Below are 12,984 nucleotides of genomic sequence, written 5' to 3'. Positions count from 1 at the left end.
GTTCACTCCAAATGAGGAAGATTGGAGGAAATGGTTTCAATATTTCATGTGCCATCAAGCATGACACAGCACTATTACACAACATATAGTAAACGCATACTTTCAAAAGCACAGACTTTTAAAGTTCACATAGCTTTGCATAATATGTACAGTATGTACAGACATATTCCTGCCAATTTATGCAATCAAAAGACAGCTTTATTAATTATATATTCTTACAATAGTAAAAGAAAGAGTAAATCGCCTGTATTATGTAACTCTTACCTTGACAACAGGATGTCCCCCTGGTGAAGCTTTCACTGCCCCTCTGCTCCCTTCTGTTTCATAATGCGCTCGGTGATGGGTTCTTGGTTGGACTTCTATTCTCAATTCCAAACCTTCAAACTGGTTGGGCAGTGGCCAGTCCAGAGGTGGTAGAGAGGATGACCTGAATAAAAGTCACATGTTCATGCATTGAAGTTTATATGCCATCAAATAAAAAAAAGGCCAAGCACTATGCACATAAAAGGAGTGCCAACAATTTTGTCCTGCTGCAAAGACTTACCCTCACCTTCTGTTCAGCAACTTGAAGTGAGAGGAAAGTTCTACAAAGTGATGGAAACAAATCTCTCGTAGATAGTTGTCTCCAGAAAAGTTGTTTCCATTGAAGATGTCCCCTCACCTCTTATTCTGGTGATAACTCTGGAGTCAGTGGTCACAATGACAAATAGAGAGGGTGAACCTCCCCAGCAGGAACACAGACTCTGTTAAAAATGTCAGACCAAACATTTTTGGGTATACATGTTAAAATCAGCATTTTTTTGCTAGAAAATTTCTGAGAATCCAGGACTTTTCCAGAGCCTCTCCAAGCCTATGGAACGCCTTACCCCAATCTGTCCATCTATCTCCTACTCTAGTAGCTTTTAGAAGATCCCTGAAAACCCTCCTCTTCAGAGAAGCCATATCCTACCCACACCCAACAACTGTATTTTCATTTTGTCCATTTGATCATCACCCACAGCTACTACCCTTTGTTCCACCTGACCCTCCCTTCTAGATTGTAAACTCTTAATGAGCAGGGCCCTCTGATCCCTCCTGTATTGAATTGTATTGTAATTGCACTGTCTTCGCCGATATTGTAAAGCGCTGCGCAAACTGTTGGCGCTATATAAATCCTGTATAATAATAATAATAGAACCCCCAAACGTTATATAGTTTTTGAACGCAAAGACCCTGGAGAATAAAATAATAGTTGTAATTTTTTATGCTGCAAGAAACTTGTGCAGCCATTTTTAAAATCAACATTTTCAGGATAAAATGCACTTTAATTTTAATGTATAAAAAAACACAATGTAATACCCAATTTACCATATTTTTCTAAAATATAAAAGATAATGTTACCCTGAGTAAACAGATATGGAACATTTCACGCTTTAAAGTTGCACATGTCCATGGAATGGTGACATACTATGGTAAATTAAATTATCCTAAGCAATGCTTTAAAAAAGACTTCACATCTTACCAGTTTAGGGTCGCTTGCGGTGATACCTCGCTTGTGTGATGTGATCATCGTTTACATATGCGTGCGGGACCTATGTATGCGTTCACATTTGTGCGTGAGCACAGGGGGAATGGGGGCGCTTTACATTTTTTTTTGTATCATTTATATTACTTACATTTTTTTTTAAAAATGTCTCCTTAAATTTTTTTTGGGGGGGGGGGGGGGGGGGGATCAGCTTCATTTCAATCACAAGGGATATATTGATTAACTGCTTCCGGACCGCCCACCACATATATACTGTGGCAGGGTGGCCTGGCTGTGCAAAATCACGTATCTGCATGTCATTTTGTGCACACCGGAGCCCCGCTCCCGCTGTGATTCGACACAGCGGGAGCCAATCAGCGGGTCCGGTGGTCGCGATGGCCACTGGGACCCGCCGATCATTCGGAGGAAAGGCAGAACGGCGGTCTGCCTATGTAAACAAGGGAGACAGTCGTTCTGTGAGGGAGGAAAAGGGAGATCTTGTGTTTCTGCTAAGCAGAAATACGGATCTCTCTTTTCCTCTAGTGCATCCATTCCCCCCACATTTAGAAAGCACTCCCTAGGAGCACACTTAACCCTTTGATCACCCCTGATGTTAACCCCTTCCCTGCCAGTGTCATTTATACAGTGACAGTGCATTTTTTTTTAGCACTGATCACTGTATTGGTGTCATGGGTCCCCAAAAAGTGTCACTTAGTGTCAAATTTGTCCGCTGCAATGTCGCAGTCCTGTTAAAAATCGCTGATTGCCGCCATTACTAGAAAAAATAAAAACGCCATAAAAATATTGCATATTTTGTAGATGCTATAACCAAAAAATATATGCTTATTGGGATTTTTTTTTACCAAAAATATGTAGCAAAATACAAATTGGCCTAAATTGATGAAGAAAATTGATTTTTTTTAAAATTTTATTATTGCCTATGTTTTCTAGCAGAAAGTAAAAAAAAAATATTTTTTTTTTTCAAAAGTGTCGCTCTTTTTTGTTTATAGCGTAATAAAAACCTGCAGAGGTGATCAAATACCACCAAAAGAAAGCTCTATTTGTGGGAAAAAGGTCATAAATTTATTTGAGTACAGCGTTGCACGATCGCGGAATTGCAAAAAATGGCGTAGTCAAGAAGGGGGTAAAACCTTTCAGAGCTGAAATGGTTAATAATGTTGCAATTGTTGCAACAGGATGAAAAAGACAACATATCACAAAAAAAAAAAATCAAGAACAGAATCACAGAGTTGGAAAAGGCATCACCTCCGCCCCCCTTATGTCAGTATTTTGTTGGACTACCTTTTGCTTTAATTACAGCCTTTAGTCTGTTGGGATATGTCTCTACTAACTTTGCACATCAAGGATTTGCAATATTTGCCCACTCTTCTTTGCAGAACTGCTCAAGTTCAGTTAAATTTGATGGTGACCATTTTTGGACTGCAGTCTTCAAGTCATTCCACAGATTTTCAACGGGGTTTAAGTCTGGGCTCTGACTAAACCATGCAAGGACATTCAACTTTTTTCTCCTTCAACCACTGTGTGGTCATTTTTGCTGTGTGCTTTTGTCATGTTGAAAGGTAAACCTTCTTCCCATTGACAACTGGGTATTTTTCCCCATCCATTTTTCCTTCTATCCTGACAAGTGCTCCAGTCCCTGCTGCAGAGAAACACCCCCAAAACAGGATATTACCACTTCCATGCTTTACTGTAGGAACGGTGTTATTTGAATGTATTGGATTTCCAACAGACATATCGTTTAGTGTTGAGGGCAAATGATTCAATTTTAGTCTCATGTGACCATAACACATTTTTCCATGTGGCCTCAGAATCTTTAAGGTGCGTTTAAGGTCGTTAGATGAGACTAAAATGTAACTATTTAGCCTCAACACCAAACGATATGTCTGGCGGAAATCCAATACAGATCACCATCCAAATAACACTGTTGCTACAGCAAAGTATGGAGGTGGTAATGTTCTGATATGGGGGTGTTTCTCTGCAGCAGGGACTCGAGTACTTGTCAGGATAGAAGAAAAATGGATGGGTCAAAATACCATCAAATTGTTGAGGAAAATCTGCTGCCCTCTGCCAGAAAGTTGTCAATGGGAGGAAGGTTTACCTTCTAACATGACCCAAAGCACACAGCAAAAATTACCACACAGTGGTTGAAGGAGAAAAAAAGGTGAATGTCCTTGCATGGCCTAGTCAGAGCCTAGTCTTAAAGTGAAATTAAAGTTTTTTTGTTTGTTTAAAAATAACAAACATGTCATACTTACCTGCTCTGTGCAGTGATTTTGCATAGTGCAGCCCAGATCCTCCTCTTTTCAGGTCCCTTGCCGGCCCTCCTGGCCTCTCCCTCCTGCCAAGTGCCCCCACAGCACGCAGCTTGCTATGGGGGCACCTGAGCCCAGCCGCTGCTCTGTGTGTCCATTCAGACACGGAGCTGCGGCTCGGCCCTAAACCCCTCTCTCTCCTTATTGGCTCACTGACTGACAAAAGCGGGAGCCAATGGTGCCCCGCTGCTGTCTCAGCAACATCACTGAATTGAGATGGTGCTCAAGTAATGGGGGGGGGGGGGGGGGCGATGCTGTACACAGATGGTGTTTTAACTTAATGCATACATAAACATATTTCAAAACAACATGTTGCATTAACGTTCATCCTATGTAGCCATAAAGGAACAGGGAAACAGAATAGGTTGTCACTCATTTTAAAGTGGACCTGTGTACTTTTGTTAAATTGGAGGGAACCTTTTAGGATAACAATATTTGAGCTAAAACGAATAAATTGTTTTTTGAGAGGCGGTAAACGGGTTTTTCTACTCTGTGGCTGCGTTCAGAAGAAAATGAACTGTAAGGCTTTGTACATCTTTTGTTTGGATGGTTCTTGCATGATCCCCCCCATACCCAAAAGCAGCGGCAAAGAAAAAAGAAAGGGCAGCAGAGAAGCAGTAAAGGTGAATATGGCTGGGCGTGGCTACCGTCAAGATGGCCGGACGTACTTGAGAGGAGCTCTGTCAGCTCCCCTAATCGACCTGCTGCAGCATGCTGATATCCTGCTGACATCTTGTGAATGTAGAACCCTGGAGTTTAGGCAGGGAGCTCCTCACAAATTTGCTTGCCAGGAGTAGTTATCCTGGTTAATTGATAGAGATCTATTGATTTCTCCCTAAATTTGGCACTTTTCTCTTCTACCACTAGGTGGCCTGGTACTTGGTGGTACTAGATATGAGAAGGGCAACCCAAGGTCAGCTTATGGGTATGTGGGGTATCTCAGCCAATGGGCAGGGGTTTTCTTGAATCCCTTGGCCTGCTGGGAGAGCCTATATATTCGGGTGGAGTCAGGTGATCTGGGTTCAGTGCTACCTGGAGGTCTGTCTGGGTGGACGTGCGTCGAATGCCCCGAGCTGCTAGGCCAGAGATTGGGCCTATCCTGGGGGCGTCTGGCTGCTAAGCTGTGTAAGGGCCTATCCAGAAGCAAGGGAGCAGCGCAGGGTTGGGATTGTGACTTGCAGTCCAACCAGAAGTGACGGTTCTGCCGGCCGGAGAGCCTGTTGTGGTCGGAGGTAGAAGGGAAGCTGTCGCCACAAAGGGACCAATCACCTTATCAGGGCCGTAGATCATATTTTGCTCGGGGGGGGGGTGGGGTTCAGCAGCAGGTACTAAGTAAAAGTATTTTTAAACAAAACAAATTGCACCAAATTCATAAAAACTGGAAAAAAGGAAAGACTATGTGTTGCTCACAGTAAGCAATCACATCCTTAATTCTATTTTCTCAGATCCTCTTGAAAATCGAACCGGATTTCAGTTTTGCCTTTTTCCAGAATTTATGAACATTGCCCAGAGAGGTTGGCTATTGTCCAGTCTAAGGCCTAATACTGGCTGAATGAAAAATGAAAAAAAAAAACCTGTTGGATAAGTGCTCTTTGCCATTGGACTGCCTATCACAGGGTGGTGCACTATAATAGCCAATCTTACTGGGCAGGTGCAAAGGGCACCATCTTGTGGAAGGCGGCACACTCACTGATTTTTTGTTAACCCCGGATACTAGACAAGAGAAGTGGTACTGTGCAGAGTCCTCACATACAGAACATACCTATAAACATTTAAGGTTAAGAATGAGGGGCATGACAGGGAAGCAGTGTCCTGTGGCACGTGCAGTGCGCCTCTGCAAAAAAGTGGGTTTGGCCAAACATGATAGTGGGAGGGTCTTAAGGGACACGGTTAAACAAAACCTGGGCTTCCTTGTACCTATAAAATCTGCTAAGGCCGAGTCTTCCATAATTTCTGTTGTGTTAGCCTGTTAGGCCCTAACTGTTCACATGTAGCGATTTGGGTTCATGGGCAGAATCGCTGTGATTCTTTCCACATTTCCAAATCACACTGCAATGTTGGCAAAACGTAGCACACGGGTTTGTGTTCCATTCATTTTTAGTGGTACCAAAACACAGTGTGGCTTTGGATGCTTGTTGTCTGATAAATCGCTCAACAATCACAGCAAAAAGACACCACATTGTGGTGCCAGTAAAATGAATGGACCACAAACACATGGGCTGTGTTTTGCCATCATTGCAGTGTGATTTGGAATCAGGGCGCGGTGGCGGGCAGAATCATAGCAATATACTACCCACGATCCCAAATCGCTATAACAGGCTAACAAAACAACAATTATGGAAGACTCAGTACAGCGCCTTAATCACCAACTTTGCCAGCAGTGACCACAATCTCAGATACCAGTAGAATGACTGGAAGAAATTCTTCAGCACTGCAGTTCTAAGCTAGCCTGACTGAGGAGGACACAAGGGAAAGAGGGACACACCTAGCGACTCGGGTTGGACTGGGTCAACGGACAGCAGCACTTCAGAACATTATCCACATCTATGTCCACATGGCAGGCTGGTGGCTAACAGCACCCTTGAGGGTCCAGCTCCTCACCCAAGCGGCAGTCAAAGGTGGGAAGCCGCACTGCAAGGAGGCGGAGCCATTGGAAATAGAGAGGACCTCCGGGCGGGTAGGTGCCGGTCGCTCCCACTCTGCTCAAGGCTGCCTCCTGTCCTGGTGGCTGCGGCTGGACAAGTCAAGAAGACATGATCTCATATAAAGGAGCCTGGAGGTGCAGAGGCAGAGCAGCGAGAGCCAGGACCCTCTTTAAAATTAAATGGACCCTGGGCAAACATTTTCAAAATCAGTTTACTGTGGCAGATCAGGCAGCAATTGTGATTGGTTGCCAGAGGTTACAGTGAATTATCACTGCTCACTGACTGGCTGCTAGAGGTTACAGCACATGTTATGGCTCACTAATTAGTTGCTAGAGGTTACTGCACATCATTTCTGTTTGCCGATTGATTGCCAGAGGTTACTGCACATCATTACTGCTCACTGATTGGCTGCTAGAGGTTACTGCACATTACTGCTCAGTGATTGGGAGTGATAGATTACTGCTTATCATTACCGCTCACTGATTGGTTGCTAGAGATTATAGCCGTGTGACAAATTCCAGTCCTCCTGGGATACAGTTGAAAAACAAAATCTGTTGAGCATGCCACAGAGGGTAGTGGGCATGAACAGATTGGGTATAAGAATGGCCTAAGCCCCCGTTCACATTGGAGAAACTTGTGCGATTTGTGTCAAATCGCATGACAAGTCACACCCTATTGCTGGCAATGGCCATGTTCAAATGCCGCACCGATTTGAAAACGTAGTTCGTGCACTACTTATGGTGATTTCAGGTGCGACTTGCATAGACATTGTGCATGAAGCCACACAGATGTCTTCCAAGTCACACCTGAAGTTGTGCTCACATGCGGCTTTGAAATCATGCGATTTCAGTAGAAGTTCCACAATTTCAAAGCTGCAGTCAATGTGAACGAGGACTCAAAGGGGATGATTAAACAGAACTACCCCTTGACCACCTACCTCTAAATGAACATAGCAGCTGCATAATTGACTACACATTGCTGTGACATTGATGCTTAGCTTCACGGTGCCGCCATTAAACTTGCCCATTGATATCACAGTAGCAATAGCAACAAGCCAAATACACAGATAATCAGAGACTGTGGATGCGACTACAGGAAATGACCAGAGACTCCGGTTTTGACTACAGGAAATGACCAGAGACTGCGGATGTGACTACAGGAAATGACCATAGACTGCAGATGTGACTACAGGAAATGACCATAGACTGCAGATGAGACTACAGGAAATGACCATAGACTGCAGATGAGACTACAGGAAATGACCATAGACTGCAGATGCAACTACAGAAAATGACCAGAGACTGCAGATGCAACTACAGGAAATGACCAGAGACTGCAGATGCAACTACAGGAAATGACCAGAGACTGTGACCAGAGACTGGGGATGCGACTACAGGGAATGACCAGAGACTGCGGATGCGACTACAGGGTATGACCAGAGACTGCGGATGTGACTACAGGGAATGACCAGAGACTGCAGATGCGACTACAGGGAATGACCACAGACTAAGGATGCGACTACAGGGAATGACCAGAGACTAAGGATGCGACTACAGGGAATGACCAGAGACTGCGACTACAGGAAATGACCAGAGACTGCGGATGAGACTACAAGGAATGACCAGAGACTGCGGATGAGACTACAAGGAATGACCAGAGTCTGCGACTACAGGAAATGACCAGAGACTGCGGCTGCAATTACAGGAAGTAACCAGAGGCTGTGAATACAAGAAATGACCAGAGACTGTGGCTACATCGAATGACCAGAGACTGTGGCTACATCGAATGACCAGAGACTGCAGATGTGACTACAGGAAATGACCAGAGACTGCGTTTGCGACTACAGGGAATGATCAGAGACTGCGGATGCGACTACAGGGAATGACCAGAAACTGCGGATGCGACTACAGGAAATGATCAGAGACTGCGGATGCGACTACAGGGAATGACCAGAAACTGCGGATTCGACTACAGGGAATGACCAGAGACTGCGGATTCGACTACAAGGAATGACCAGAGACTGCGGATGCGACTACAGGGAATGACCAGAGACTGCGGATTCGACTACAAGGAATGACCAGAGACTGCGGATTTGACTACAGGGAATGACTAGAGACTGCGGATGCGACTACAGGGAATGATCAGAGACTGCGGATGCGACTACAGGGAATGACCAGAAACTGCGGATGCGACTACAGGGAATGACCAGAGACTGCGGATTCGACTACAGGGAATGACCAGAGACTGCGGATGCAACTACAGGGAATGACCAGAAACTGCAGATGCAACTACAGGGAATGACCAGAGACTGCGGATGCAACTACAGGGAATGACCAGAAACTGCAGATGCAACTACAGGGAATGACCAGAAACTGCAGATGCAACTACAGGGAATGACCAGAGACTGCGGATGCGACTACAAGGAATGACCAGAGTGAGTCTACTGTCTACAGGCAGTGTGTAACTATTGGCAGAAAGACCTACCTGGCCAGCGGGTTCACCTCCAGCTCTCAGAGGTCTGGGGGTGGGGCTCTAAGTGGTCCATTGCAGGGCTCTCAGATGTACAGGGGAGGCACTCTCAGTGCTCCCTCTCTGCTCCGAGCCTCTGAGCACATACAGGCTACATGGGGGGGGGGGGGTGAGTATCAGGGCCGGGTCAGAGCATCAAAAGGAGCTCCCGGCCCCACCCCTCCCTGCTGACAGAGCCTCCCTCAGCCCAACAGCCCGGGCCGGCGCACCCTGGTGGTTGGATGGTGTAACAGCAGGCTCAGGCAGCACACAAGAGCGTGTGTGAGTCAGTGCCTGCAGAGTGCAGCTATGTAGTTGAAGCACACATAATGTTACTACTTCTGCACTGAATCTCTGGGGGGGGTTTTAAACCCCCAACCCCCCCCCCCCCCTTAGCTACGTTCCTGCGCCTTATTACCAGGGACCACAGTGAGTAACTGAAGCTAGGACCGGAGCAGCATTCTCACCAATCGGGGACGGTGAAGAATCTGGAAACTGGGAATCAAGCGGGCCAGCGTGGGTGAAGCTTGAGAGGTATCTAGAGTGCCAAGCTAGGGACCCAGCAGAGAAGCGGGGGACGGGGGTGACGCTTGAGGAAGATCTGAGGAGCTCAAGGGATTCAGAGTCTAGTAAAAGACTGAGAGCTCAGTGGTGAAGAACTACAAAGGAGAAGTTTTAGTGAAGCTGAAGGAATTGTTACGTTGAGTTAGGAACGGTTAAAGACTGTTGCCATAGGAGACAGCATTCCTGGCCTGCACGGGCAGATGTGGCTCCTTGCTGGGGCCTTTCCCTGCACGACTGTCCCCAAAAATACAAAAAGTACGGTTAAGGGAAATAAAACCTCTTTTACATCCAGGAAGCGTCTGGCGCCCAATAACTTTCACCATCTTTGCACCCACTATGCCTCAAAACCCACTACATACAGAAGGATGTTAGCTATCCCTGGCCCTAGAGGTTCAGACCAAAGGAGGCCTGGGACCATGCTACATGAATATTATGAGCAAACTGAACCTTTCACTTTTCCTGAATGGGCCAGGTTACAGGTTCCCTTTAAGGTACACTTCTCATAGTATGATATCTTTATCCTTGCTTATAGTAAACCTGTGCCCAGATCACGCTCATTAAAGCATTTACATATTCCCTCCCTCCTAAATTGTAAGCTCTAATGAGCAGGGCCCTCTGATTCCTCCTGTATTGTACTTGTACTGTCTGCCCTAATGTTGTAAAGCGCTGCGTAAACTGTCGGCGCTATATAAATCCTGTATAATAATAATTTAGAACAAACAGTAAAATCACTTTAAAACAAGTCCTCAATCTTCCAGGGGAAGATTCCAGGGGAACGGTCATGACACCAGCTTAAACTGGAGCATAGATAGGATTAAAAGACTAAGAAGTTGCATACTCATGATGCAACATACTAAATGCAAAATACTACACTATGAAGCCACCTTTTTCTTTCACCATCTATCCTAACTGCATTTGCTGAGTTTGGGAGATCGTAGCCTCGTGCTGGATATCGGGTGTCCCTGTGTCCAGTGTGATGAATACCGGAGGTTGATCGCCTGTGGATAACTGCACCTACTGCTGGTTCTTGCTCAATTCAGCCCTTGGGGGCCGCTGCTAGAGGTGAGAGGCTGGGGGAAACAGGTGGCGCACTCCGGATCGTAATTGGATGGACCAAACATAGACTTTTCCGCCTCATCGATCGCATATTGCACTTGCATTTTTCCTTTATTTATTTTTTGAACTATCAGAAGATCTGACCCCGTTGATACTGGGAGGCACATTATACGGTTCATTGGATCGTATCCATCACCTGTTTATTTTTCTTTGCTGTTTTTGGACATTACACGCTTCGGTGTGTCACGATATCACCTTATTGCATCTATTGCACCTTCCAAGATTTATCTATTCAGTAGAATATTGTTTTATGCACATCGTTCGATCTTTTTGATACACTTGTCATTTGCACTTTATTATTCCACATTGCACTTATCCAAATTGATCATTTGGATTCACTCATCATTTCACTTTATTATTGATCAATTTCGCACTTATATGATTTTATTGTAGCGCCACATACCTTGTTTATATTATACTGACCTATGCTAGTTGCATGTATGAGAGTCATGTAAAGTAGCATTGAGAGGAGCAGCTGCAGAATATTAGTTCCAGCTCCAAGCTCTGGAGTTCAGCCTATTTAGATTTCAGCTCTGCTCTAACTTCAACACGGCTCCTGCTCTGCTCCAGCCGAGGCGTTTATCTAAAAATACAAGCTCTGCTCTGGAGAAAGAGTTTTGTCAACCGTGATCTGAACTTTAAAAATATTCAGTTGTATGGATGACAACTGTAATGGTGTGCGAATCTGTGCACTGAAGCGGTGTGCTTAATGTAACATTTATTCCAAAATTGTTCTGTTATTTGTTTTTGGACACAATGCAGAGAAGACCCTATCATAGGGGTGAAGTTAAATTCCAATCAGTAGTACAATTTTCTTCCAACAGGCCAGTGGCGGCTGGTGCTCGAAATTTTTTGGGGGGGAGCAAACAAACTGCAAAATTATGAAAAAAAATCCCCATCAATTGCAGCCTCGCCGTGCCCATCAAACGCTGCCACCGTCCCCATCAAACGCAGCCACCGTGCCCATCAAACGCAGCCACCGTGCCCATCAAATGCCGCCGCTGTGCCCAAACATAGCCACTGTGCCCAAACGCTGCCACTGTGCCCATCAAATGCTACCACTGTGCCATCAAACGCAGCCACTGTGCCCATCAAACGCAGCCACTGTGCCCAAATGCTGCCATGGTGCCCATCAAACGCTACCACTGTGCCCATCAAACGCTACCGCTGTGCCCATCAAACGCTACCGCTGTGCCCATCAAACGCTGCCACTGTGCCATCAAATGCCGCCACTGTGCCATCAAATGCCGCCACTGTGCCATCAAATGCCGCCACTGTGCCCCCCCATCTGCCGTCTGCGCGACACTTACCCTGTCTCGGTGGGGCAGCGGGCGACGGGCGGTGTCCTCCATGCTTCTCCGCTCCTCCATGTCCTCGATGTCTTCTTCTCCCATCCTCTCCTATGATTGGATGCCTGATAGGCGTCCAGTCACAGCGCCTGTCGTTTCAGGCAATCAGGTGACAGGTAACAGACCTGAGCACCTTATTGGCGGAGAGGCGGTTCAGTGTTAGGAAAGCAAATATTAATTTGCTTTTCTAACACAGCTGGGTGAACTACGAGCTCCAAGCATGGCACTCGCTGTTTACCTTTTTTGACGCCTATTAGAGTCTATGGCTCTAATCAGGTGCTTAAAAAAAAAACCCTGCCCGTACGCCCTTATGGATGCACCGCCACACCAACAGAGGTCAAAAGTGCATGTTTATGCTATGTGTCAGATCCTTCACATCACAGCCTCGGAGTCCTTTTATGTGGGGTACACACCAAGAGTATGCAATTTTAGTATAGTATGCAATTTTTTGAGTAAGCAATTTTAGTGGCTGGCAGCCACCGGCTGCCAGCACTGATCAGATGCTGATTGGCTGCTGGTTTTCCAGCATTCCCATTCGACAGAAGCCAGACATTTGGCTGGCTTCTGCCGGATAGGCTGCTGTTGAACCGCCCAGTATCGGACGTTATTCAGCCCATGTATATCAGGCTTTAGGCTAGGTTCACATCTCTGTGGCTGGAGAACATGTGCGAAATTGCATTCATTCCCGACCCACAGAGAAATGCACTGAACTTTAGCAGATGCATGGGGGTACCATTCATTTTAATGGCACCCCCACACATAGGCACCTACGGCACATTTTCTACGCACCAAACCACATGGTGCTGCAGCACCATGCAGGTTGATGTGGTGGGATAAAAAAAAAAAAAAGGGGTTGGTACTTCTTTTTCTGTGTTTCTCTTGGGTAGGGCAGCCCATTAAATGAATGGGCTTCCCTACCAGCGACATGTATGCACAGATCTGAATCGAGTCTCATATCACAATCC

The 12,984-nt window shown here is 45.8% G+C and overlaps 1 protein-coding gene across 1 annotated transcript in view; it reads right to left on the bottom strand.

Annotated features, from left to right (window-relative positions):
• The window catches only part of NFATC4 (nuclear factor of activated T cells 4), a 144,983-nt gene that overhangs the window by 45,102 nt on the left and 86,897 nt on the right, over positions 1–12,984 (bottom strand). The window contains exon 3 of the mRNA XM_073631813.1: positions 265–427. Within this exon, the coding sequence (XP_073487914.1) occupies positions 265–427 (163 nt within the window). The remainder of the gene's footprint in view (positions 1–264; positions 428–12,984) is intronic.

The sequence above is a fragment of the Aquarana catesbeiana genome, linkage group LG01 (genome assembly GCF_042186555.1).
Source record: "Aquarana catesbeiana isolate 2022-GZ linkage group LG01, ASM4218655v1, whole genome shotgun sequence".
Classification (NCBI taxonomy): Eukaryota; Metazoa; Chordata; class Amphibia; order Anura; family Ranidae; genus Aquarana; species Aquarana catesbeiana.
This window is presented reverse-complemented; position numbering and strand designations above follow the sequence as displayed.